General features: G+C 42.1%; 2 protein-coding genes across 2 annotated transcripts in view; one reads left to right on the forward strand and one right to left on the reverse strand.

Moving 5' to 3' along the window:
* The window catches only part of LOC117468009 (uncharacterized), a 29,461-nt gene extending 18,285 nt beyond the window's left edge, over nt 1-11,176 (forward strand). Inside the window, exons 4-5 of the mRNA XM_034111959.2 lie at nt 3,816-3,869; nt 9,965-11,176. Coding sequence (XP_033967850.1) covers nt 3,816-3,869; nt 9,965-10,090 — 180 coding nt within the window. The 3' untranslated portion in view covers nt 10,091-11,176. The remainder of the gene's footprint in view (nt 1-3,815; nt 3,870-9,964) is intronic.
* A 973-nt stretch (nt 11,177-12,149) lies between these two features.
* On the reverse strand, nt 12,150-22,232 carry slc4a1ap (solute carrier family 4 member 1 adaptor protein). Its single transcript, XM_034111953.1, has 14 exons — nt 21,388-22,232; nt 20,507-20,714; nt 20,252-20,380; nt 20,110-20,170; nt 19,889-20,028; nt 19,641-19,801; nt 17,983-18,052; nt 17,703-17,892; nt 16,767-16,863; nt 16,437-16,662; nt 15,714-15,797; nt 15,537-15,610; nt 15,379-15,448; nt 12,150-13,030 (listed from the first exon to the last, which is right to left on the reverse strand). Exons 1-14 carry the CDS (start codon nt 22,207-22,209, stop codon nt 12,981-12,983), a joined length of 2,382 nt encoding a protein of 793 aa, XP_033967844.1. The 5' UTR covers nt 22,210-22,232; the 3' UTR covers nt 12,150-12,980.
* Nucleotides 22,233-22,252: the final 20 nt, after the last annotated feature.

The following is a 22,252-nucleotide window of genomic DNA, read 5'->3' on the forward strand; positions in this document are numbered from 1 at the left end:
AACGCGAGCTGAATACAGTTACTTGATTTTTGTATTCTGATTACGTAATGCCGTTACATGTATTCCGTTACAACCCAACCCTGTTTATAACTATAATGATCATATAAACGTGTGCCTCGGAAATAATTGTTTACATTAATGGTGACCAAAACGTTTGAGACCCACTGAGATAACACTGAGTCCTTTAGTTCACTGAGTCTCTCAGTCTGACAGGAGAGGACTCTCCTCCACTTTGTTGTGGAAAAAGCTTCTTATATCCGTTAGCGTACAACAACAACGATCCGGTACCGGTGCGCTCTCTCTCTCTCGCTTGCACACACACACAAAATGGCTCGTTCCACACACACACAGAGCCGAGCTTTAATGAAACACAGAGACCCAGACGTAATAGTACTGTACTGCATCATATTATTTTCGAATCAATCATTTTTCAAATTATGATTTTTTTTCCCTGTCATGCCTCTGCGCCCCCCAGGGGGGTCGCGCCCCCCACTTTGGGAACCACTGGGCTAAGGGACGAACATAAATAAGCAGTTGACCAATCACAACAGAGCCAGCTAGCTGGTTTCAGACAGAGGGTGAAAAGAGGAGCTGCAGCACAGGCAGTATGAGAAAATAAAGAGCTTTTTGAACATAAAAGCATGGAGACATGTCACAGTAGAGGGAAGAAATACAAATATGAACCTGAACATGAGCATAATGGGGCCCAATTAAACTAAACTTATTTTAGACCACATACTTTCTTTAGTTGAGTTATTTTCTTTTGGAACCTTATGAGAGATTACATTTAATTTAGCTGATGGAGATACAAAGTCAAGAAAGCTAATGTACTTACACGCTAATGTAAGTACATTAGCGCCAATAAGCCAATCCATTGTAAGTGTTACTGCAATAGCTTCTAATAAGCCTAACCCCTCTATTATTCTTATTTTATTGGCCAAGGTGCACTCGAACCAGGTGGGTTTCAGTCTGTGACAGGATTTTCTTTCTTATACATTAATTAAAGATTGATGGCACATTTGGGGGGGAGCTGTAATTGTTACCCCTTTGTCTCCATTTTCTAACTAACAAGGAGTTTAATCTTCTCAGGAAATATTACAAATATTATTGGTAGGATGGAGAAACAATAATATGGTAATAAAATTGTGGTTTCCTTAATCAACTGATCCAGACTGTCTAAGGCTAGTGGTTGGTAAACAAGGCTACGTAGCTCCGGTATGACCCGCATTAGCTCAACGCAGTACACACTTATTTATCTCATTATTTCATCAAGGGCAGAGTTGAAAGGTCAGCCGCTGGTTTCCTTTTCTGATAGTCCCTCATGCATGTTAACCGATGCACATTTGCTCAGATGTTTTGCTTAGATGTGGCAGTGCCAATGTTTGCCATTGTTTGTGCCATTGTTTGCCTAATGAAAGAACAACAGTTTGTGTAGCAGATGCTTTTGAGGAATATGTCATATATGTGATATCTGCACTAAAATGGCGCAGTTCTAGAAAATATAATTCAACTACACACTAATGTAGGACCATAGTAGTATCTTTCTTGACATGATTTAGCCAATGTGCTGGTTTCCCTATCTTAAGCTATTTCTCAATTATAAAATTGTTTTTTAAACTAATTAGTGTCTGTTCATTTCGTATGAAAAGGAACTGGCTGAATAGTTTTATTTTTGGCATTTCATGTTTTTAAAACAAGATTAGAATTGTGCAAGAATGCATTTTGAAGTGTAGATGAAAAGAGAACTGATTTAATAAGACTTGAAGATATAAGACAACTGTAGATATTGATATAAAAGCAGTGGTTAATATTGTAGCTCTCACTAGAGATTAGCACATATAAGGCAAACCAAAGCAACTTCATTTGTATAACAGGTGTTCTACACGACAACATAATGGAATAAAAGATATATGTCCAACCGCCACACACACAGGCAAAATATTTAAACCCCCCCCCCCATAACAATGATAATGATAACCTACTTGTTGTCTTTTTCTCTAATAACTACAACACACACCCAAACGGTATGCTAGCTGGCAGGTCACAACATGTTTGTGTGTGTGTGTTGGCACATTGAAAGTGTGTAGTAAATGAGCTAAAACCTATAAATAAAAATATATGGTACTTTTGAAAGAGATCATATCTTTGTGATTGAACAAGAGGGTCAGTCAATCACGTAAAATAAAAAACTATAACTTTTTCTGGGAGGCTGAAGTGAATTTACGTTTTTAATTCATGTCAGAGCAGCTTGCACCCACATGGACTGTACTCCCATTGACAAAACTAAAAAAAGATAAGAGCTAGCGGGAGGTGAGCATGAGGGCAAGTGCACACCTGGGGGGTAAACTACGAAGCAGGATTTTCGCTTAACAGGCTAAATTCAGGGAAAGCTCTGGCTTTCCGGTCCTACGAAGCTGGTTCTCTTTTTAGCAGGCTAGATCTCCATGGTAACTTATGCTGATCGGACCAGGTTAGGTTGCAGGCTAAGAGCTCAACTCAGTGAAAGCACTGCCTGCTGACCAATCAGAGCTCAGTGTGCGGAGTTTAAAGCGATCAAGTCATATTACAGGAGAAAGGAAATACAGAAAAGCTGCCGTCGCAGGAAAGACGGCCGGCAAAAATCACCGACTGTGAACGTGAACATTAATAGAATATCACCTCCATCTTCAGAGCAATCTGACTATTATAACATTAGCGTTAAGAAAGCTTACTTAAATATCTGCCACGACATAAGTAACCGGATCAGAGTACATTAAGTACAGTCCGCGGCATATCACTTCATAATGTATCATATATCTCCTTATCTGAGTCAGCTGAGCCGTATCTGGCCGTGCAACACTCACAGTGTCACAGACTGTATGCAGAAGTATTATTTTAAGCAACACATTAAGTTGACGAAACACTCGAGACAAATGTAATTGAAGTCAGATCGTGTTTTAGACGGGGCAGTGATATCATAAACCTGTTAATGGACGCATTCAAACACTTGTTCTGTTACCAGCTGTATTCACCTTGCAGGTGCAGCTATGTGGCTTTTATCCTGGATAAAGTGTTTAAGTCATGGATGTTTAAAGTTTAACTTCTTTAACTTCAGGAAGTTAACTTCTTTAACTTCCTGAACTTTAACTTCAGGAAGTATATGACGCTGCGCTGTCAGTATGTTTCTCCATGTTTGTGATTGGTCGAATGCTCCAAATACCACCCCTTTCATGTGAACGCGCACCTAACTAGATAGGACACGGCTGGCTTGAGCGATCCACTTGATAACCCGCGTCGTAGTACCGTTTAGCGAGAGCGCGTATGTTTTGGATTAGGCCAACCGGCTAACTCAAACATATCCAGGTTAGGTTGAACCAGCTTCGTAGTACAGGCCCCAGCTCTCTCCCACATCACAACAGCAGGAGTCTTATGTTTCCATTCTTTCCCCCCTTAGAAGCTACAACCCAACAGGAGACAATTCGATGATTGTGTGGTCCATCCACCCCCACTGTGGATATGGGAGTGGGAGACAGGATATTGCATAAGCTTCATTGACTGACTGTTTAGTTTAGTGAGACAGCTGGATTTGCTTCACGTGCTCATCGACTGCCAAGATATGCACTTCTTGTCACGTCCAATTTTGCTGTTTATAATGTCATCAATAACTGGTTGACTTTTAGTAATACGCTTGATCCGATTCAACATTCACATGCATAAACAACTAGCATAACAAGTTCCTTTTTTGGGTTCATAGTACAAGTGTATTCACAGACAGAGTGTAAAGGTTTTACTGTATGATCTTCTAGGCTCTCATTGTGCATTCTTGTTCTCCACAGAAAATGCTGCTGAAAAAGAATTGCGGAGGGAAAACCCGGACCATAAAGATGCGGGTACGTTTTATATTTTAACTCACCACAAACAAAAGCCTCTTGTAGTATTGTGTTGCATACAATGCAAACAATTTATTGTATGTTGAAAATAACCCTGTTGAAAATGGTTTATACCAGTGGTATCTATCTGAAAGTACACACACACATTGTGTCTCAATTTTGGGTACTCCCCTTTGTACACATGTCGGGTAGTGTTTTCTCAAATCGCACTCGGCTGCTGTGCCCTCAGCAAAAGAGGCCATTGCCGCTCTTAGCTACGTAATTGTTTGCTATTTGTTTCGTTTTTATTGTAGCAAATCATTACATGGTCAATTAACCCAATACAATGAACCTTAGCTTCCTTTGACATGAGTAACTATTATTTGTTTAGTGTTGTTTTCACTGGAGAAACCGTGATCACGGATGGTCTTGAAACTTCCGTCAGTAGCCAAGATGGCGGTTGTTGGGGTGAAAAGTGTTCAGAGGTCCACATTCAACTTTGGACCCTATTGATTGAACCATCAGGTGCTCGTAGTGCACTGCATGTTGCCGTACTTCTCATGGAGACTCACTAATATACTCAAATCAGCAAATGTTAGTATAGAAGTACGAGAATGAACACACAGCACCTGCTTTCCCTTTAATGGAGACTTGGACACTTCTGATCAGGGTGTTCATCGCAGCAGCGATAAGGTGGCACAGCCCCGTTAACAGCCCGGCCTGTTTTGTCGCCAGCACCTTGATGTCCATCCAACTGCATACTGGGACAGCATCTGGCAGCAGTGTTTGTTCCCATGCCCTGCTAGCAACCGAGCCATGCCTGGGAGCAACGTCTGAAAATGTGATCGCATTCCGTTTACTAACACCGCTAACTGCAGTGATACTTACAACACAGTTACCAGGAGAAACATGTGCTCTTCTCTTGTTAAAGTGTGTTTGATCTCTTCATCTCAACAGCCTTTAATAACGGAGCTTTCCACTAAGAAGTGCACATTAACTCACTGAAATACCTTCGTAAACACAAAGGTATTTTCCCAAGATTGTGTCCCTACTGATCTTCCTGTAAAGCGGTTTTCCAAAACACAACCTCCAATAATCATCCACCAACTGCAACAGTGTGATTCAGTTATGTGGTGGGTAAGGGGAGCATGCTGGAGAGCCGACTGGAACAAGCCTGGGCGTCTTGGCACAGCGCAGGGTACTCCAGAAGGATGCACAGTGTGGTTGAGAAAAGTGACGTTATTATCACGTTGCGTGGGTTAGTGTCAACGGAACCTTATCACACACACACACACACGCACGCACGCACGCACGCACGCACACACACACACACACACACACACACACACACACACACACTAACACCAACTGTAACAGCATCTAGGGCGCTGTTATCCTCCATGTATGGATGAGCAGTACCAAAATGTAAAAAAGTGATTTTTGCGAGGAGGAACAAGAGAGCTTCGTTGAGAGATGGAGCTGAGGAGGAAGAGGAGGAAGAGGAGGAGGCGGAGTGTTTGTCGGGTCCCTTGTGGTGTATTTCCAGAGATGAAGTCATTTTCCATTTATAGCCTGGATGGCTGCTATCTGTTTAACTCCGCTGACACATGGAGATGTTGCTCATTATCCTCTGTCTCAGTGTCTTCCCTGTTGGTCAGGTCTGTGCACTTTATAGATGTTCCTTAAAGTGAGTACCTTGGATTCTTGGGCTATTTGGAAGCTTGTGTTAATTTCCTACCATTTATGCCACGGGGCAAAGTGAACCACCTCCCGTCTCTGTCTTTTCTCTCCCGTACCATTGGGTTTATCTCCCTCTTTAGCTGTCAACCCTGGGTTTCCTGGCCTGAATCCAAGAGAGAGACACTGGATCTGGATGGGGCCCCGGCTTCGAGACCGGATTCAAGCATGGGAGTTGTTACGGGAGTAGAGGTCGATGGTCGTGGTTATGTTTAAAGAGGTGGGGGGTTTGTATGGAAGCAGTAGGAAAACACAGCTTTGGCCTGCCCCTGCTGCTGCGGAGGCCCTCCCCCTCTAGGGGTTGGAGGTGAATAGGAGAATAGGGTGATGAGAGCTTCCCAGGCTGCAGCAGGCAAGAGTGATGGAGTCTGATTTCAGAAAAGGGAGGAGAGGAGGGCGAAGATTGATTGAGGGGAGGGAAATGGTACAGAGAGTGGAGGGGAAAACTATATTGAAGGAACAATTTTCTGCATACCGTTTTGATTGAAGCAAACGGCATGGCTTAGATGGGGTGCAAAGGCATTATTGGTCTTAGCATTAGGACAAACAGATTAAAAAACAGTTTAAGGAGTAGCCTAACATTTGTCAATTGCGCTTTATCGCTTTTGTGCAGAGAGTTGGAAGAGATTATTATAATTGAGCTTTTCCTTAGAGCTGGGAAGTCGTACATCGGAGCGTGTTCCAGTACATCAAGTTGAAAAACCAAGTTCTAAGTTGCATCAGTTGATAACTACACAACATGTGCTTATATAGCTGCAGTAACATATCCCTGGATAGAAGTAGGACAGCACTGTGTGTACAACTGACTTAATAAGACATACATAAGACTGGTGCTAAAATAGCTCTATATTAGTACAGCTATCACTTAGTCGATACGGTAACCAGCAGTCTCGGATTTTAAGGTCAGATATGGTGAGGTTCTCTCACATTTTGGAACTGGAAATCTAACTTCAGAGAAAATGTACTACTGAGAACTTGGAAATGTTGAATAAGTACAAACACAATGCACCATTACTTTCATACCCGCATGCTTTATATGAGGCTACGGCCAGCCATTGGTTAGCTTAGCCAAAGACTTGCCTGCTAGAAAGAATGAAATATGTTTTGTTCCCAGTGTCACAGGCTCCCTGCCACAGCACGTCCACACTAGACCTGCTCACCACAAATATACACAATACCTTAGGGTACATATGAACTATAAAAGCCAACCATCAATGGAAGCATTTGGTCTGATAGACAATTAGACCAGAAGCAACAAACACAATAGTCAGGAAATCCCTACTTTGAAGTCCAACATAGCAATCACCTCACACAGAGGCTCAGGTTTAGCCCCCCCCTGAACCCCTGGGCCACGGAGTAATCCATCCTTGTAATAAACTCGACTATTCCTTTAACTGGGCTGGAAACACAGTGCTGAGACTTTTCAGATATGCAAACTGAAGCATACATCATACAGTTGCAAGAAAAAGTGAACCCTTTGGAAATACCTGGATTTCTGCATAAGTTGGTCATCTTAGTCACAACAACAGACAAACACAGTCTGCTTAAACTAATACCACACAAACAATGATATGTTTTCATGTTTTTATTGAACACACCATGTAAACATTCACAGTGCAGGGTGGAACAAGTATGTGAACCCCGAGGCTAAAGACTTCTTCAAGAGCTAATTGGAGTCAGGAGTCAGCCAGCCTGGAGTCCAATCAATGAGACGAGATTGGAGGTGTTGGTTAAAGCTGCCCTGCCCTATAAAAAATACACACCACTTTTGAATTTGCTATTCTTAAGAAGCATTGCCAGATGTGAACCATGCCTCGCTCAGAAGAGCTCTCAGAAGACCTACGATTAAGAATTGTTGACTTGCATAAAGCTGGAAAGGGTTCCAAAAGTATCTCTGAAAGCCTTGATGGTCATCAGGCCACGGTAAGACAAATTGTCTATAAATGGAGAAAGTTCAGCACTGTTGCTACTCTCCCTAGGAGTGGCCGTCCTGTAAAGACGACTGCAAGAGCACAGCGCAGAATGCTCAATGAGGTGAAGAAGAATCCTAGAGAGTCAGCTAGAGACTTAAAGAACTCTCTGGCACATGCTAACCTCTCTGTTGACGAATCTACGATACGTAAAACACTGAACAAGAATGGAGTTCATGGGAGGACACCACGGAGGAAGCCACTGCTGTCCAGAAGAAACATTGCTGCACGTTTGAAGTTTGCAAAAGAGCACCTGAATGTTCCACAGCACTACTGGCAACATGTTCTGTGGACAGATGAAACTAAAGTTGAGTTGTTTGGAAGGAACACACAACGCTATGTGTGGAGGATCCAAAGGGTTCACATAACTTAGAACATAAAATCCCTCGAAAGGCATTTTTCCAGGCAGTTCCTCTCCAGGACAAGTGAAATACTACTGGTGTTTTAACTCGGCTTTGAATGCCTGTAGAAAAAGGCCCTCCTTGTGCTTTTGGGACTACAAGCACCTTTGGGACGACAAGCACCTTTGGGACCTGCACTTTTGTTGACCCATCTTGGCCCTAAATGTCCAGCTAACTGCAGATGTGACCACAAGACAACTCGTCCTGAAGTACAACACACGTCCTCAAAGTTGGACTGACTCACAGCTACCTTGTGGCCAACTCATTAACACGTCCACATCTGAGTTTAGTGTAACTTGTTCTTTGGATATGCTTTGTTTGTCCACCTCTCACTTTTCGCCTGTTTTATACAAACATCGGTAGATAAAACATCTCTAAGTGGTTTTGGGAATTGTTGCCGTGTAACAGTGACTCAGTTGTCGGCACTGAATCCCTTAAGATGTTGGCTGAAGTCATAGCAACACCTGTTAGGCTCACATGCGCAGTTAATGGAGGCTTATTTCATATGCATTGATGTCACTGAGTACTTTCCAGCAGCACTGAATAGAGTCCGTCAGCTAGTGCATCTGTCTCAGTTCTACAAAGAGAATACATAGGTGTCCTTTTAAACACACACTCACATTGTTTCCATGGGATCAACTTCTAACGACAGTGGATCTGTCTCAAGGTCCTAATCTCTCTCAGTCCACCTTCTCACACACTCCCCAGACTCTGGAGAAAGTGCTGCCTCACTGCCAAATCCAACAAAGTCATTTCCTGCTGTTTCCTGCAGGGAGGAAAATGACCCAGGCTAATTTTAGACGGAGGACTTGTAGAAACACAAGAAGCGAGGTTCTGCTCAGAGGGGGGGTTGCTCTGTGAGGGGTTTGTCACCAAACCTGCAGTTTGAAGGGAAAGTATCAGTGTGAAATGTTCTTAGGAGTGCAGTTGTTTCCCATCACTGCATCACTTTCTCACAGTGACTTGATACTGTAACTTCTTTCTCTAGGTTTCTAGAAGCCACTTTAGAAGCCTTCTGAAACAGACATTTCCAACACGTCATATTTCAAGTTCTTAGTTTTACTCACATTTGGATTGTTTCTGGGTTGTGAGACTGGCTCAATGTTGTGTGGTTGGTGTGGTTAATACAAATACAGCTGTTTCTGAACTTATTCAACAAAGAAAAGAGGCATTTCAAGAGTCAAAGCAAAAGAGGCAAAACTAGTCAAATGAAAACTGAGATCGTCTTTATGTTTCTGTTTGATAAAAACGTTTACAAAATGGACTTGTTGAGAACTGTGTCTTCCTAACAAATTGCCCATATCTGCGTATCTTTATAGTCTTTTATGTTGCATTGACCCCAGAGGTCGCCACTAGCTATTATTAGCAATACTGTCCATTTTATTTTGGGAATTTGAACAAAACTGGCTCAAACTGTAACTGTCCTAATAATACTATGAGTAAAGGCTGGTAAGAAGCCATTCATCCATACTATCTTCCAACCCCTTTCAAGTAGCCGATTATCCAATAGACAGTTTCTAGGGCATTTAGTCTGAAAGGAAATCTTAGTTCTGAGTCTTTTAAATAAATAATTGAAACCTTTCGTGAAGACACAACATACTCACGGGAGGCAGGTAAATCAGAAAAAAAAAGTGTATTGAAAGTAGCAGCGTCACGGCAGGTTATTTCCTGGGAACTCGTCGGTATTGGACCGGTCAAGCATCTTGACCGGTCCAATACCGACGAGTTCCCAGGAAATACCAAAGCCATTTGCTATGACACTGTATTTAATAACTAGTGTACGACTACACGTTAAATAGGCTGAGAATTATCTGAACTTGCAGACCTCCATCTCCTCAGTGGCATAACGGAGTTGAACTGTTTTGCAATATCCTGTTGTATATATTAACCCTAGCCTAATCTGTCATGCCAACGTAAACATCTCTCCTCAACACAAGAATAAGCACTTAGGTGGCTCTTAAACATCTTCTGTCTCTCATCATGTCCTTTCGTCTCTCTCTGTCCACAGAACCTGACGGGGAGTCGCCCCCCCCCCAGGTACACCTACGACCCCTCCATCTTCGCCTTCCGCTCCTTGAGTACAGTGCCCCCCTGCAGTCCCCTGACCCCGTCCGAGGATCCCCCCTGCTCGTAAAACAACAAATGACCACCAGATAATCCTCCGCACCACTCTTCATTCCCAGACGGCTGCTTTCTTTTTTTACAGCTTTCTGCTTTGGGACCAAGAAGTGATTGTTCTAAAAGGGACCGCAGTAGAAAAGACGTTTGTTCCACGGTCAAACTATTTGCACACTCAGGTAATCCCACCCTGTCACTTTGATCATTTCTCTCCACTAAAAAACAACATTTGGAGAATAAAATGGCCTCAAACAATTCTAAGGATTCTTCAGGTTATGCATACGTCTCTGAAAAAGGCCCTGCGATTTGGAGGACGAATGACGCTAACATGGACTTGACGACCAGAGGTGGTACAAAGGGACCAACCATTTTGAAAAATGAATTTAGCTCTGGAACAATATTCAAGGGAAAAATGCATGTTACACAATCCAAGGTTTCTTCCTTTGATGTGATTACTGGACATGTTGTAAGGTTCTGGGTAACTTTATATAGTACACATGTCATCAAAGTCAAACAAGTCATCGGATATCTTGTTATTGTGGAGGTAAACATAGCCAGTGGTCACATATCGTCCGTCTGAAAATACTCTGGATGTGTTTATTGAGTATGCAGGAGCTATAACAAACATGTACGACATGTATGTAGTTAAATAGTCCGCCTGTCATGACGTAAGCTTCTTGAATTTGTCACTTTCTAGTCCAGGTTACGAATACTTGTATCCTCTTTCCTTGCATGGGTTCCACTGTTTGTGCAGAAGGAGAGGTATGTGGAAATAAGGAAGGATGAGAATAGTTTGCTGCGCATTTGGCAAGTGTATTTGGCCTACTTGTAGTGCGCCATCTTTATTTCTTTCCAATATTGTACCTCATTATTTTCTAGATAGAAGAGGTCTGCTGGTGTTCTGAAGACACCCCAGTGTTTTCTTAAGATCTCTTAATGCCTTGAAATCACATTCCTGTTGTATTGAATGAAACTTGAGGTAGTTCTCGATTAAACACGATGTCACCACTGTAACTAAGATTTCGCCGAAGTAAGTGAATGTAACATTGTGACGTCCATCGTTGCACAAAATGAATCAATAAATGCCCTGTGGCCTCTTGTTCATTGGATTTGGAGCATTTATATTTGTATATATATATATATATATATATTACTGTATACAACCACTTCACCTAAAGGGATAGTTTGAATGTTGGAACTGATGCTGTTATCCATGTTCTATTCAAATAATTCAGGGGTTGCTGGTCTACGGCTGCCTCCATCTGTTAGTTTGTGTTATTGTGTTGGTAGTTTAAAGTCACAAAGTAAAACTAACGTACTAAACCTTCAGGGTACCGGTAGATCAGCGACCCCAGTGATCTGCCACTTCAAACATTTCACTGGAGTCTGGTAGCTTTAGCAAGATCATGGATATTAAAAGAAAATTGCACTACTGATTCATTAATCATCAACAACTAATCAAAGGGTCATTAGTTATCTTTTATGGTATTCAACCCATCCTTCTTTCCCATAATTCATCAAAGATATTAAGTTGATTTCTAATTTTCATGGTTACCCCATTTCATATATTTTATTTACAAGATCCTCCATCAACATTAGCAAGAGCATACTTTCATTCTACATCAGGAAATGTTGTCGAGCACAGAAAGGTAAAGCTGCTATATATTTTAAATATAGCAGCATTACCTGATAGACATTTCTTTTTGACTTTGCCTTTTTTTAATTAAGCTGACTTTGGATTTCCTGCTGCCCACATCCATAACAGTACCTCATACTATCCCTTTATTCTGATAGGCGTATGTTTTATCATTGGAACATCGTCCATAAGGTGCCAGGCGAACGACAGCGGACTCCTCTGGTGTTTTGGGCAGGGAGGTGTGCTTTCCGTCAGTGATTAGTGGGTCACAGCACAGAACATCACGGCAGAGATCAACAGCCAACACCACGAGCCTCTCAATGCCAGATTATTCGCTGAGAAACACTGTGTGTGTGTGTGTGAGGCAGCTTCTGACGAAGAAAGACCCAGCATGTAGGGGGAAGGAATAAGAGGATGAATGTGAAGTGTGTAAAACAGGTAATGTACAGACAATTTTATTTAACATTTATATAACAAAAATACAATTCTTTACTTTGAGGGTGTGGAGTATGGCGGTATACCAACAGCACTGTGTGGGATTTCACAGAGAGAGGAATCCTGCTCTGGGCAAACACACCAATCGCTGAGTCATCGTTAAAGACAATCTTGTTAAAAAGAGAACTTTGAGAAGGTTTTTTTGTGTGTGTGTGTGTGTGTACACACAGGCACACACTCCACTTAGCTTGAGTCATTATCAGCTTGCGTTTCAAGCAGTAAGCCATCCAAGTGTCCAGATGGTCAGAAAAGCTGCTTCAGTGCTCTCCCTCTCTTACTCCACACTCCTTTAGAATAAAACATTTTTTTTTTTCTTTTTAAATGATGCCAAATACGCCGTTTGGATGTCAGGTGGATTCAAACTGCTAGAGCCAGAGAGCTGAATTCAGATCAGTTACCGCTCATGCTCTGTTGATTTGTTTTATTTTCTGCTTGGATGATAAAGAATTAAAAGTAAAAGAAAAAAAGGCTTTCATCTCTATTATTGTCACGGGTGGTATGCGGGCTGCCAGCGGGCTGCCTGCCCAGTGTCTGCTCACAGGGCTTGCCAGATAATGTGAAATAGAATGTATTTTTTGCTTATGAGCATGCAAAGATAGAGAAAGGTGCTGCATTATTTCCCTTCTGTAGGCCCCTGAACGCCTCGCAGGGACCGGCAGACAGGGGGTAATGGTCGGCGCTGAGGAGACTGCAGGCTTTGTGTTGCAGGTATTGTACGCAGAATAAAAGCTGCCGGAGCGGACACACAAGAGCTTTCTCTCTCTTCTGCTTCCCCTCAGTAGCCAAACTTGTCGTTGAGGTGTGTGCGGCCATCTCCAGACTGACCTGAGTACAGAAAAAGAGAGAATTAGCATCAAAGTGATCACCAATTCATGTTCAGAGAAAGGAAATCACCAACAGAATAAGATGTCCCTTTTCTAACTAATCACAATCCTAACATGACTCATCTGAAGTAGTTCTGACCCCAACTCCAAGTTCGGTTTGGCAGCTGTTTCACATTTATTTTCATTCAAGCTTATCTTATCATTTTTGGGTGACTTTGTTGTGCATTCCTGAGCAAACAATGATAATGTTGCTGCAACTTCCGCCGCAGTAATAGACCATGAAAGCCTGTTCACTTCCCTGTTATTCCTGTGCTGAGTAGGCCAGGAAACTACAAGCCTGTCATTGTCAACAACTGTTTGTCAGGTTAAAGAAACAGAAGCCTTATCCTTATCCTGGATTAACTTTGTTTCATATCTGAATACAAATATTATCCAGCTTTCTTCTCCTTTGGGGAAAAGGTGTGAAGATTGAGGCCTAGTCCGCAAATACAAGGAATTTAAAGATTCCCTAATACGGTATTTACATAGTGACATCACTATGTAACACTCATACTTCTATTGGCTAGCGCTCCAACACATTGTACGAGAGGCTTATGGGCAGGACATATCTAAGCGGTTGACCAATCAGAGCAGACTGGACTCTGGTTTCAGACAGAGGGTGAAAAGAGGTGCTGCAGTATGAGAACAATAAAGAGCTTTTTGAACATTAAAGCATGGAGACATGTCACAGTAGAGACACTAAATACATGAACCTATGGGCGTAGGAAGCATCCTCAATGTGGGTGGGACAATTTAACAGGGGGTGTGGTTAGGTGGTGGACCTCACCTCCTCTAGGGGGGTCCGGGGGCATGCTCCCCCGGGAAGATTTTTTTTTTTTTTTTTTTTTTTTTTTTTATAAATGTTGAATGCATCAATCTGGTGCACTTTGAGAGCAAAGTTAGGGACTAAATCTATGGATACATCTCTCAAAAACACCCATGTGAAACAGTACTGTTTAAAACACTTTCTTTTTTGCATATTTTACAAATCACTATGCATTTTAAACTGTATTTTTGTTTTACTGTCCTATAGTATTGAGTTGGAATTATTTCATACCTGTTATTCTCTTATTTTGTATCATGATCATATCAAAGGTGTGCCTTGGAAATACTCGTTTACATGAGATAACTTAGACTAAAGTTAACTATCGAAACACTCAGAGTCCTTTACCTCCCTGAGCTGACGTTATAAGATTTGTCTGACAGGAGAGAGCTCTCCTCCTCCTTGTTGTAGAAACAACTCCTTATGTACGTTAGCGCTCTCTCGTTCTCTCTCTCGCTCACTCTCTCTCTTGCTCACACAAAATGCGCTCGTCGTGCCACACGCACAGCCAAGCTATGACACACAAAGACCCAGAATAACTTTTACGCTGTATCCTATTCTTTTCGATGGCTTTATTTTATGATATGACAGATGAATAGATCACCACTGGGTTTACAACTAAAGACACAGCTATGCAAAAAACGCAGCATGTGTACGGCTCTGAGAATCTGCCTTGGTACAAAGTAGCAGTGAAAACATGGTACAGAATTTCATTGATTTGGGCATTTTCTCAATAAGCAAGTGGAATGGATTTGATAATGAAGCACTGACACAGCGCTCTAAAGTGCGAAGACTGGATAGACCGATGCACGGATTTCCACATGGTAAAAGTGGGGGGGTCTAAACTAATCATTTGAAAAGGTGGGGGGGACTTGTCCCACCCTCATATAATGGCTGCGTCCATGCATGAACCTGAATATAAGCATGATGCAACCTCTGGAAAAAAGTCCAAACGCATTGAAAAAGCTTAAAGGTGGGGTAGGTACGTTTCAGAAACCGGCTCGAGATACACTTTGTTATATTCCATGGAATAATAATAATAATTAACATCCCGATAGCAATGAATATCTGAAGTGCTTTGACAAAAAATCCATACAAAAAATGTCATCTGTAGAAGCCGTAATACTGTAAAAAGTACAACCAATCGGATTGGATGGCCTACCTGCCTGTCAGCCTTCCATCGGGGCACAAACTTATCTCGTGCCCTCATTGGTCATGTGCGCGTACGTGTGTGTTGGAGGAGGGGCTCTATAAGGAAGTGGCAGATTTTCTCCGGTTGTGTATTTTCAAATTCTAGCGATCTCGAGCCGGTTTCTCAAACTTACCTACCCCACCTTTAAGGTTTACATGTAGAGACAAATAACTTTGATCACACTCACCAGAACAAAGAGCAATAGCAGTATATTAAACAAGTGACTTAATGAGATTGAGTCATGAGTACATGATCAGTTGATCAGAAAGTATTGGAGTCTTGTGCTGATATGTACCTGTCGGAGGCAGCCACACACAATAATCCGGGTCGTCCTCTGGATACTTTTCAGAGAGCTGCTTCGGTGGCTGTGGGGAGAAAAACCACGAGAATGATAACACTTCTACGTCACACTCTTACTATTAGAAATATGTGTTGTTATGTGTGATGACCCACCCTGCTGGGGCCCATCACTTTCTTCTTCACGTTCTTCCTGGGGCTCGGCTGTGCCCCTGGCTCTCCATCACTTCCTGTTCCCATAGAGATGGAGGTAAAGCCCATTAGAGAGGAAGCACTAAAACACAATAACCAGCATTGGAGACTAATAGGGAAAGAAGAAAACACAGTATCCACCTGGACTCGTTGGGGTCTCAGCCTGAGGAACCTTCTTCTCCACTTCATCACACTCCTCACTCTTCCTCGGTTTGCGGCCTGGCTCTATTATTAATTGGTACAAGCAATAATTAAAGTGTGATTATTAATACAGGAACAATGTTTAAAACCACACTCCATAGATTTCACTTTGTTAGACACATCATTTTTCTTTATATAACTCTAAAATAAAACAACAGTAGTGGAATGTAACAAATTACATTTTGAGGTACTTCTACTTTACCTCAGTATTTTTTTTAATTGTATACTTCTATTTCACTACATTTTGGAACACAATATGTACTTTCTACTCCATTACATGATCCGACAGCTGTAGTATCTTTACATATTCAGATAATCAGCTCATAACACATATAAATCCATAAATAATCCATCACACATAACGAGTACTTTTAACTTTAGTGCTTTTTGATGCAAATACTTTGGTACTTTTGAAAGCAGGACTTTAACTTGAATGTTTTTAAAACGTAGTATTGCTTCTTTAACTTAATAAAAAAAGTACCCTAGGTTCAACAGCATGCTATTCACATATGTAACACATACTGCCCCCTAGTGGTGCACACAAAAAGTACTACTACTACTACGAAGAAGAAGAAGCATTTACAAAATCTAAACTAAAGAAGGGTTACTATCCTCTTTAAATATACCTACTTAAAAATTCCTCGAAATCTTAAGGCTTTTTACCTTTGGGCTCTTGTGACCTCCGTTTCTGCGTCTTCTGTAGAGACGTGGATGCTTCAGACTCTTCATCATCATTCTCAGACCTAGTTTCACCCTCTTGATCATCATTATCCTCGTTTTTCTCTGCTTCCTCCTCCTCCTTTTCTTCCTCTTCCTCCTCTCCACTGGGTGGAAGATCTTTCATGTTGAAGAGCTCTGCGGGTAAGTTGGGGCGCTTCGGAGGCAACTTCTACATGAGAGGAGGAAACATCAGTAGGAGAAAGAAGCCGAGTAAAAAGACGGCAAAGAAAGTTTTTTTTTTTAGAGACATGAAAGATGCCGAACAACACGCACCCCGATGGTCCCGGTCTTCAGTCGGAACTTGCTTCCTCCCTTCATGGCTCCGAACAGCGGTAAGGACTTTTTAGGCTTCTCCGGCTCTGAGCTTCCACTGTGACAAACACACATCAAAATACCGTTTGAACATTTTAATGTGGCTTAAGTTATTTTTTTTTAATGAATTTCATGTTGGGAATTTACCCCAAAAATGATATGAATGAAATTCCTCCACTTTAAAGGGATAGTTTGGATGTTTTAAAGCAGGTTGTGTAAGAGGTACTCGCCACATCAATGTATCGTAGATGCTCCCACTTCGTAAGAATAGGCAGAAGCACAGAAGCTTTAACCACTTTTTAAAACAAGCCCACCAAAAAAAATTCGATTTGATTTGTTACTTTTAAACAATATAGGTGTACGCTATAATTAGAATATTTTATCTCGCTGTCAGACAGTCCTCTCTGGAGGGGATATGAAGCGTTTATCTGTGCTTTATTCAAAGCCACCAAACTACATTCACAAAACCCACATTGTACTTGACTGAACTCAGAAGTTGTTGGTTTACTCTGGCCTGGAATAGATAGTCTGTCTGTGTTATTGTTGGTAATGTGTGTTTCATTCACCAGGGTCACAGAAGAAACAACCAAAGTCACCCATAAAGGCAGCGACAGACAAACTACTCGTGTGAGTTGAATACGGTCAAATGAGTTTTTCTCAATGGAGGCAGGTGGCTCTGAAGAGAGTTGTAAGGTATTCAGTTCTCTGGCTGAAGGGGACACTGAATGCCAGGTAAAGCAGCTCAAATATTGAAAATAACGCAATGACTTAAACTGAGATTGATTTCTATTAGGTGGCTAAAATATATCTTTAGGGAGGATGTGCTGACACTATCAAACTCTGGGTGTATTCTACAGTTCTCAGCAGTATGACATTGAACGCAGCACTGTGTCTGACCCTGGGAGCAGTGAAGGCATCTGAGCGGGCCGCGTCAGCTCTACCAGTTTGCGGAGCCTCTGAACCTCTTTGCGTAAGTCGGCCGAGTGCACATGAAGCTTCCTGCGCTCCACGGCGTCCATGGCGACCTCACTCCTCACCGCCGTCATGAAGGCGTCCAGAGGGTCGTCAGAGGAGGGGCCGGAGGAGTCTGAGAGGGGGGGGGGGGGGGAGCGACATACAGTAAGGCATTGTGGGATCAGTACACAGAAGAGTGCTGACTCAGGCCGTCAGGACTCACCTCCTTTCCCTCCACTCAGCTTCCTCTGAGTCTCCGCCAGCTCCTTCTCCACCTCTGACAGTTTGGACACCTATAAGGAAATCAAATACATGACCATTTTTACAGAAACATGCATTACATATTACATATAGAGTGCTTCCTAAGCAAAAAGTGAAATGTTTTTCTATTAATAAAAGAAAGAGCCTCTTCCTAAACCCTTTAGTGGCCACCAGCATATAAGCATGTATTAACATTATTCTGACCGAGAGGCGATAAAGTGTGGTTTATAAGGTTTGTGGTTTTTTATAGCGTGTAAATACTGTAGTATGAAAAAACAGAGACAGCATGGTATTCCACGATATCTGAAGAAATTCATAATTAGCGGTTTTAGTAGCATGCCTTTTAGCTATGCTGATGGTAGGGCTTGATAAATGGTAAAGTCCGTTTTTTCACTAATTGACCACTTTGGTCGAGGCTAAAATAGGCAACGATTATTGGATTGAAATACTGACCAATCAGAACCATTGGGCTTTTTCTAAAGGGGAACTTAAAAGGACAGGCGATAAAACAGAGCATTCTAGAGGTATATTCAAGAAGATGGTATGAGAAACGTTTTTTTCAACATTTAAAGGTTTACACATATACCAGTATACAATAAAATACAGGAATACACTTAGTAAACTTAGATGGTAACAATGGTAAATATTGTACCTAAATATACCTGCATTCAAATACCAATACCGTACTATTCAGTATAGAGCAGGGGTGTCAAACTCAAGGCCCGGGGGACAAAACCGGCCCGTGACTTCATTTTCTGTGGCCCCACAAGAGCTTGCAAAGGATATAATATGTTTATTATACGGTTACATGATGATTTATAGAAGCCCGTTGCCCATAAACTACATGTCCCACAATGCATCTCAAATTTGACTTTTTTTCTCAGAATTTGATTTTTTTTCTTTTTAAATTTAACTTTTTTCCCAAAATGTTTCTGTTTTGGACTTTTTGTTCCATAATTTGCCTTTTCTTTTTAAATCATTTTGTGACATTCTCACTGAAGAGACTTGCAATTATTTGCCCTAGACTTCTGCTTTCAGACGTAGTTAATTATGAAGTTATTACCTTATCCGATAACAATCCAATGCAGAGGCAATCATGTAATATAATACATTATATAGAAATACATATAGAAATATTTAATATTTATAAAATAGTCTTAAAGTTACAACCAGACCTTTGAGTGCAACCATAATGTTAATGTGGCCCATGATGAAATTGAGTTTGACACCCCTGGTATAGAGACACAAAATGATCTATACATTGTATGTCAAATACAGTATGCCAAAAATATCTGGATGTCCTACTACCACACATTTGAGGTATAGCTTGCATTTTTCGGGGCTATTGTGACCCACAATCCCTTGCGTAACAGATTTATCATTAAAAGGAACAAAGAAATAGTATGTTATTAGGACTGAGCCTTTTTCTTCTCCATATCAGCACTCTGTCATCCTTGTCAATGCGAGTGTCCAACATACTGACGTGCGGAATTAGCTCCAAGCAAACACATGTAATAAAGGAAACAGTGAATACTATAAGGTGATTATTAAAGATGTATGGATCAGAATACAGTAATAATCACAGGTTTTGTAAACATGAACAGTAGGCAGATTATTTACCAATGATTCGTAGGTCTCAGGCCGCTCATCCACCTTCCCCGCCTTCTTCATCCTCTCGTTCCTCTTCTTCTCCACAGTGCCGGTCCGATCCAGGAAGTTGTCATCGTCGCTGTCGTAGAAGTCCTCGTCCTCCCAGTTCTTCTTCTTGCGCTTACGGGACACTAGAAAAAGTATTTTTAAACAAACTGTTACTGCAGTCCTTCGTATTATTAATTACATTATTGATACGTTCCCTCTGGAGTTCCCACCTGCTTCCTGTCGCAGCAGCCCTCTGGCCTCCAGCATCCGACAGGCATCCAGGCAGCACTGGATGGCTGCGTCCTTCTTCTTCCCTGTGTGGGTCACCTCGGCAACCAGCTGTCGGCCCATGGCGTCGTCCACCGGGAGCCTGATGAAAACATGAATGTGTGACTCTACAGACTTTGACGACATGGAAATATGTTTTTTAAACTCTGCAAACGTCACTCACTGTATTCTGCAGAGCCAGCTGCCATGGCTTTGGTCTTCATACTCAAACTCCAGCTCCTCTCCTACGATAAAGCACGTTAAAGTCAGGAAACACAAGAAACCGAAGGAACGGATGTCTGTGGATTAACGGTAAATCTCGTCACCCTCTCTGTCGTAGAAGCCCTGCAGAGCCTTCTTTGGGTCTTTCAGGTATGCGGCCTCCTGGTCCTCCTGGAACTCGGTTGAAAACGGGTTTTCCTCGTTCTCGTCTTCCTCCGGAGCGGCTTCCTCACCTGCAGCGTGGATTTAAAGAGACAGATGGAATGGAAGGAAAGTGGAACAACAAGGATTAAGGTGCTTCTTAAGAGAAAGTTGACAACAACAAGAGAAATGTCAACACAGATGACACATAAGCTCACCCATTCCCCAAGAACAGCCCGACTCATCGTTTGACGGTTTGCCTGGGACTTTGCTGCCTTCAGATTGCCCGTCTTCCTCCTTCTCATCATCATCATCGGACCCGTCTCCCGTCATCCTCTTCTCCAGCTCTTCCCTCCGTTTCCGGCCTCTCTCCCTCAGCTCGGTCACCGTTAGCTCGGACTCCTTTTCCTCATCAAACTCTGGACCCTGTGGAACAAGGGAAGGGGGGGAAAGCACACATTACTCCGTGCATTCCTACATAACGTTACCATTAACGCAGCGGCCTACATAACCCACAACGCACCTCACCATCAATAGTTCAGTCAGAGATTTAGGTGTGTTATGCTAGTAGTGACTAATGTAGCCCAAGCCTAACTTGTTGTTGTAACTCAAGTGACATCAAACAAGGCAATGTAACACATTTCACACACCTCCAAATGGAGTCAACAAAGGCTTTGAAAAAATGTCACGTATTCATTCAAACTCTACTAGAGAGAATAATATTTGTATTCAATATAATGTTCTGATATTTTTTATTTATTAATGTCTTTGGGTTTTATTCAAAAGTTTCAGTAAAAGAACATTTTAAATAATTTCCATTCTATTTCTATTTGTAAAAATACTTCATAAATACTTTAGATATTAATGTTTTTTCTTATTTGTGCATATTTATTTAATTCTAAGTTTGTTTGCGCTTGTGTATGTACTGTAGTAGACAATTATTTAAAATAAAAGCAAACAATCCTATATTTAGTTTATGATTTTATTTGAATAGCCGGTACCTAGCTTGTAGTAAAGTGTAGAGTGGCCTATCCCAAAGCTTTTAATGTAATCTTTCACATGTCAGTATATTAATTGGGGGGTCAGCATCTGGATTTACCTGCAGGATGAAAAGCCTCGTGCTCCCACCAAACTTTAACACATGTCCCACGCGGATCCTGATGAAGGTATTGGGGGGGATCTTGTTCTTGTTGACCACAGTGCCGTGAGTGCTGCCCAGATCATGGACGTAGAAGCCCCTCTCCTCCCCCACAGACTCCCCCTCTCCCTGCTCTCTGCGGTACTGGATGATTGCGTGGTACCTGGAGATGGAGGGATGATCCAGAGGAACGTCACACACAGGTAGACGTCCAACCACGATGTAGCTTTTATCTGTGAGGGGCACCGTGTCAATTATGGTGCCGTTTTTAAGGATTTCCAGAGCATATGGAGTATCTGGAGCCGTGCCTCCCCAGAGTGGCTCTGTGTATGGGATAGGGGGGAATTTACCAACTGGGGGCCCTTTAGCAGACTGTAGCGTCCTTGGCTTCGCTTCTTGCTTGGGTTTGACAGGAGCCACGCTCTTGTCTTTAGCGCATTTCTTCTCCTCTTCTTGGCTCTTTTCGGTGGGTTTGCTCTCAATAACAACACCAGAAGAATATGCACTTTCTGTGTCCACGTCTTTAGCTTCGTTTTCTTCTTTCACGTGTTTTACCTCGGCTGCTGCTGGTTTGGACGGAGCTGCGTTACTGCGTTTGACAGTGAGGGAAGGAACTGCGAAAAGAGCCGGTTTTTTAAACGTGTCCTCTCTTTCTGGGTCATTTTTCTTGAAGGTTTTGTTTTCAGGTCCTCCCTTATTCTCTTCGGCCGTGCACTCGTCTGTTTCCATTGTAGAGTGATCCGTATTTTCCAAACACACGTCTGACGGCGGGGAGGCGGCCATGTTTATTTGGTGCGACTGTAAAATGTGCCCGGGTTTTTTTCAA

This window comes from Pseudochaenichthys georgianus, chromosome 22, assembly GCF_902827115.2.
Source record: "Pseudochaenichthys georgianus chromosome 22, fPseGeo1.2, whole genome shotgun sequence".
Classification (NCBI taxonomy): Eukaryota; Metazoa; Chordata; class Actinopteri; order Perciformes; family Channichthyidae; genus Pseudochaenichthys; species Pseudochaenichthys georgianus.

Bases quoted from the DNA above. Each gene is read 5' to 3' on its own strand.
- slc4a1ap (XM_034111953.1), bottom strand. From the start codon at position 22,209: ATGGCCGCCTCCCCGCCGTCAGACGTGTGTTTGGAAAATACGGATCAC. The intron at 20,715-21,387 runs GTAAATCCAGAT...CTTGTTCCACAG, and splicing joins CGAGGCTTTTCATCCTGCAG to GGTCCAGAGTTTGATGAGGA. The intron at 20,381-20,506 runs GTGAGCTTATGT...TCCACGCTGCAG, and splicing joins GGGCTGTTCTTGGGGAATGG to GTGAGGAAGCCGCTCCGGAG.